Genomic DNA, 5,576 nt, shown 5'->3' on the forward strand with positions numbered 1-5,576 from the left:
GGAAACTGATGTAAACATATGATCTCTGTTTGGACTGAAGAAAGAACCAAACAATTAAAGAGAGAAAAAAGTCCTTTAAATTCAAACCCTAAAATGATGCACGCAATTTTTGGAGCCTTAGCGAGGGAAAAGGTGTCGATTCTGATTTTTAAAAGAAGTCAGCAAAACAGCCTTCTGAGAGAGCATTGTCACATTCTCTCACATCACAGATGTTGGTAGAACTTGGTTTTCATAAGCTCCTTCTAAGTTTGAGGGACCCAGCGATCCCTTCCCTTGGAAAACCCTGAGCAACTGCCCCCTACCTGCAGATAGGGAGCCCCCCCGCCCCCAAGCCTCAGAGCTCGCAGATTGCTATCTCCTCTCAAGATGCAACTGGTTATTTACTTGCATGCATTTTTAAATTCCTGGGAGCGGATGCGGAAACTTTGCGAGCCAGTGACTGCCTGGGTGTATGAATATGTGTGTGTGTGTGTAGGGGGTGTGTGGGGGTGGATGGTGTGCGACTACTGTCTGCCAGTGGATTTTTAAGAGCACTCAGGATTCAAATTGGGATTTTTCCCTGCCCCCCCTCCCTGCTTTTCCGGTTCTCAGTGAAATCTTTCAGATCTGGAATCAAAGACTTTAGCATGCATTGTGTTTTCACCCTGCAGACTTAAATAACATTCAGGAAAAATCAGAGAAGCCTAACTTAACTCTCGATGACCAAATTGACTAAAATTCTGTACCAAGTTTTAAAAAGAATGTGCTTAAATTATATACCTTGCAACAACAAAAAAAATCCATACCCAATTATGCTATTATATAAAATGCACACGATATGAATATATGTTTCAAATAGTCACTTTCAACGTACCCAATAAAAAAATGGTTTCAAAGACATCAAGTAGCGTAAAACCCGCTGTACCGCAGAGACGGAAGAAATGCATTTAAAGCGCCGATGAAAATGGCGTGCGGTATAATTACCTCAAATTGCTGTTCGCTTGACACCCTGACACTAATTTTATTCAAGCCATCGGGAAGGGAATGTTTTAAAAGCACTCCTTTCCACACGCCGGAGCTAGTGGGTGCTGTGAGGTCATTAAGGGAAGGAAAGGGTAAAGTTTCCAGTGCGCAAAAAGAATTAAATAATCCCTTTAAAAGAAAAGCGTCTGTGTGGATAGACAGCCTTGAATGCCCACATTTTTAACGCTTGCCCTGTACGTGGATTGATTTTTTTTTTTTTTTTTTTTCCTTCAGCATTCCCTCAGCAGATGGATTTTTGCTACTGCAGATCAGCAGAGGGTGTCAGATCTTTCCGAGTGCACCAGGCTGGAGCGAGCAGAGCTTCTTAGCAACTCTCTTCTCCCCCTCCCCGCGCGCGCCCCCTCCCTGCGCCAGCGCCCCCCGCCCTCCGCCCCCTCCACGTAATTCCGAAAGAGCAGAAGCTCGGGAAGGAGAGAACAAGAGAGGAGCCTGTAACCGAGATCCAGAGTCCAGGAAAAAAAAAAAAAAGAAAAAGAAAAAGGGGGAGCTAAAGAGGACCGAAGGGAAGGAAACGGAAAGGATGGGCAGCCACGAAACGCAGCGATTGCGGAAATTTTCCAGCGCCATTGGCTCGGCGGCGTGAGTCCTCAGAGCGGGCGTGATTTCAGCACCGGGGGGACTGGACAGCACCTCGGGGGCACTTCTGGGCAGCCCGCGGCTCCGGCGAGAACTCCCTGCGCAGCCTGGACCGCAGAAGCCGCCGAAAGCCCTGCTTTGTATCAGAGAGGCAAGGTCAGTCCGCCGCACAGCCATGCGCGGGCAGCGCGCCGGTACTGCGCTGCGAGCCCGCCGCTCGTTTCTCTAACATGCACTTGCTTCCGATCCCTAGCATTGTTCCCTTCCTCGTTAGTGACGACCGCTCGAGGAGATTCCGTTAAGTGTGCACTTTTAATTTATACGTATATATTTAACTTCTTTTTTTTTTAAGGTTGAGGGGGAGTGGGGTTATTTTTCTCTACTTTTCTTTTTTTTCTTTTTCTTTTTTTTTCTTTTTTTTTTTGCTTGCCTTGCACTACGTGCCTGGATAGTTTGTGGATATAATTATTGACTGGCGCCTGGGTTGTTGCAGTGCGGGGGGGTTAGGGAGGAAGGCATCCACCCCCACCCCCCCAAAACCCTTCTCTTCTCCTTCCCTGGGTTCGGACATTGGAGCACTAAATGAACTTGAATTGTGTCTGTGGCGAGCAGGATGGTTGCTGTTACTTTGTGATGAGATCGGGATGAATTGCTCGCTTTAAAAATGCTGCTTTGGATTCTGTTGCTGGAGACGTCTCTTTGTTTTGCCGCTGGAAACGTTACAGGGGACGTTTGCAAAGAGAAGATCTGTTCCTGCAATGAGATAGAAGGAGACCTGCACGTAGACTGTGAAAAAAAGGGCTTCACGAGTCTGCAGCGTTTCACAGCCCCGACTTCCCAGTTTTACCATCTATTTCTGCATGGCAATTCCCTCACTCGACTTTTCCCTAATGAGTTTGCTAACTTTTATAATGCGGTTAGTTTGCACATGGAAAACAATGGCTTGCATGAGATCGTTCCCGGGGCTTTTCTGGGGCTGCAGCTGGTGAAAAGGCTACATATTAACAACAACAAGATCAAATCTTTTCGAAAGCAGACTTTTCTGGGACTGGACGACCTGGAATACCTCCAGGCTGATTTTAATTTGTTGCGGGATATAGACCCGGGGGCCTTCCAAGACTTAAACAAGCTGGAGGTACTCATTTTAAACGACAATCTCATCAGCACCCTGCCTGCCAACGTGTTCCAGTATGTGCCCATCACCCACCTCGACCTGCGGGGGAACAGGCTGAAAACGCTGCCCTATGAGGAGGTCTTGGAGCAAATCCCGGGCATCGCCGAGATCCTGCTGGAGGACAACCCGTGGGACTGCACCTGCGATCTGCTCTCCCTGAAGGAATGGCTCGAAAACATTCCCAAAAACGCCCTGATCGGCCGAGTGGTCTGCGAAGCCCCCACCAGACTGCAGGGGAAAGACCTCAATGAAACCACCGAACAGGACTTGTGTCCTTTGAAAAGCAGAGTGGATTCGAGTCTCCCGGCGCCCCCCGCCCAAGAAGAGACCTTCGATCCCGGCCCCCTGCCAACTCCTTTCAAGACGACCGGGCAAGAGGATCGTGCCACCCCGGGGTCTGCTCCAAACGGAGGTACAAAGGTCCCAGGCAACTGGCAGATCAAAATCAGACCCACAGCCGCGATAGCGTCGGGCGGCGCCAGGAGCAAACCCCCCGCCGACGGCTTGCCCTGCCCCGGGGGCTGCAGCTGCGACCACGTCCCGGGGGCGGGCGTGAAGATGAACTGCAACAACCGGAACGTGAGCAGCCTGGCCGACTTGAAGCCCAAGCTGTCCAACGTGCAGGAGCTTTTCCTGCGAGATAACAAGATCCACAGCATCCGGAGGTCGCACTTTGCGGATTACAGGAATCTCATCCTGTTGGACCTGGGCAACAATAACATCGCCACCGTAGAGAACAATACTTTTAAGAACCTCCTGGACCTCCGGTGGCTGTACATGGATAGCAACTACCTGGACACACTGTCCCGGGAGAAATTCGTGGGGCTGCAGAACCTCGAGTACTTGAACGTGGAGTACAACGCGATCCAGCTGATCCTCCCGGGCACCTTCCACGCCGTGCCCAAACTGCGCATCCTGATCCTCAACAACAACCTGCTGCGGTCCCTCCCCGTGGACGTGTTCGCCGGGGTCTCGCTCTCCAAGCTCAGCCTGCACAACAATTACTTCATGTACCTGCCGGTGGCGGGGGTGCTGGACCAGCTGACTTCCATCATCCAGATCGACCTGCACGGAAACCCCTGGGAGTGCTCCTGCACCATTGTGCCTTTCAAGCAATGGGCGGAGCGCCTGGGCTCCGAAGTGCTGCTGAGCGACCTCAAGTGCGAGACGCCGGTGCACTTCTTCAGGAAGGACTTCCTGCTGCTCTCCGACGACGAGGTCTGCCCGCAGCTGTACGCGCGGGCGCCGCCCACGCTCGCCCCGCACGGCAAGAACAGCACCGGCCTGGCGGAGACCGGCACGCGCTCCAACTCCTACCTGGACACCAGCAGGGTGTCCATCTCCGTGCTGGTGCCGGGGCTGCTGCTGGTGTTCGTCACCTCCGCCTTCACCGTGGTGGGCATGCTCGTGTTCATCCTGAGAAACCGAAAGCGCTCGAAGAGAAGAGACGCCAACTCCTCGGCGTCCGAAATCAATTCCCTGCAGACGGTCTGTGACTCTTCCTACTGGCACAACGGGCCTTACCACGCGGATGGCGCGCACCGGGTGTACGACTGCGGCTCCCACTCGCTCTCAGACTGAGCCCCCAGCCCGGGTAGAGCCGGGAGCCGGGGGGCGATGCCCCTCCCCCCACCTTCCCCCCCCCCCCGCCGGCATCCATCCCAGACCCAAGTCCAGGGCGCCCCAAGGCTTGATGGACACAAGCAAATAAATAACTGTGAACTCGCTCGAACCGAGAGGGTCTGACTCCTTAGCTCCCCCCGGAAACAAAGCGCCGACTGAGGCTGGGAGAGCGCTTTGCTGGGGAGCCCCTTTGGACAAAGCCCAGCAGGGGCCCTGCTGGGAGAGCTGCCGGCCCCCTTGCCGTGCGCTGAGGGGCTGGTGGGGATGTCTGTTGTGGTCCTATATATATATATATATACACATATATATACATATACCCACTTCTATAGAGAGATAGAGATCTATTTTTCCCCCGTGGATTAGCCCCGCGAGGAGGGGGCGTGACAGTCCCGCCGCTGCGCAGGATGGGCAGGTGCACGAAGGCATGAATGTATTGTAAATAAGTAACTTGGACTCCTGAGAAACACACAAAACGCGCTGCATGGCTCGCATGGAACCCACGCGCCCCAGGGACGCTGCGCCCCCGGCCTGGAGGGAGCGTCACGTTCACAGCACCCGCCCTCTTACCTGATAAGTCCCATCGTATCAAACTTTCTATAAGCGAAATTCAGTATAATCAGAAGTGCCATTTCGCCATTGTTTGTGATCGGTAGGCAGTTCGGAGAGTACGTTTACTGTGGGGGGAAAAATGTTAAGGTTTTATTTAAGACATTTGCATGACTAGCCATCGGTCCATTTTATGAGTTAAAAAATGTATTTTGTTGAGCGACGTTTTTATGGGTTGTTTTGGGTTCGTCCGTTTATTTGGATCGTGATGTTTGTTTTGTTTTTGTTTTGTTTTTTGTTTCTTTTTTTTTTTGGAGGGGGACTATTTTTCTATACATTTCCAATAAGGCCTTCCATCTGAATGTAAAATAAGTACCCATGGTTTCTATTATAGTATCGGTGTAATTATTTAAAAGAAAAGATTTGAGGCAGTTAAGCATGACCAATTAATGTCACTCTAGTGCTTAGGCTGCGATCCTATGGTAGCAATTCTGTGCTGGTGTAAATCTTACTTACCAAGTAGGGAAACAGAACCGAGGAAGCACGTGAAACTTACTAATTCTATTCAAGGATTTTATAATGGCATATTTTTTCAGTATTAAAGTGAAAATGTTTTCAACTCTGGGTCCTTACA

At 51.2% G+C, this 5,576-nt stretch overlaps 1 protein-coding gene across 1 annotated transcript; it reads left to right on the plus strand.

Moving 5' to 3' along the window:
- The first annotated feature begins 1,892 nt into the window (after positions 1-1,892).
- SLITRK1 (SLIT and NTRK like family member 1) lies at positions 1,893-4,375 on the plus strand. Its single transcript, XM_016224123.2, has one exon. It carries the CDS (start codon positions 2,264-2,266, stop codon positions 4,352-4,354), a length of 2,091 nt encoding a protein of 696 aa, XP_016079609.1. The 5' UTR covers positions 1,893-2,263; the 3' UTR covers positions 4,355-4,375.
- The last annotated feature ends 1,201 nt before the right edge of the window (positions 4,376-5,576 follow it).

Source organism: Miniopterus natalensis, chromosome 2 (genome assembly GCF_054644295.1).
Source record: "Miniopterus natalensis isolate mMinNat1 chromosome 2, mMinNat1.hap1, whole genome shotgun sequence".
NCBI classification, from domain to species: domain Eukaryota; kingdom Metazoa; phylum Chordata; class Mammalia; order Chiroptera; family Miniopteridae; genus Miniopterus; species Miniopterus natalensis.

What these genes read in the sequence shown, in the direction of transcription:
- SLITRK1 (XM_016224123.2), top strand. Translation starts at nt 2,264, where the DNA reads ATGCTGCTTTGGATTCTGTTGCTGGAGACGTCTCTTTGTTTTGCCGCT.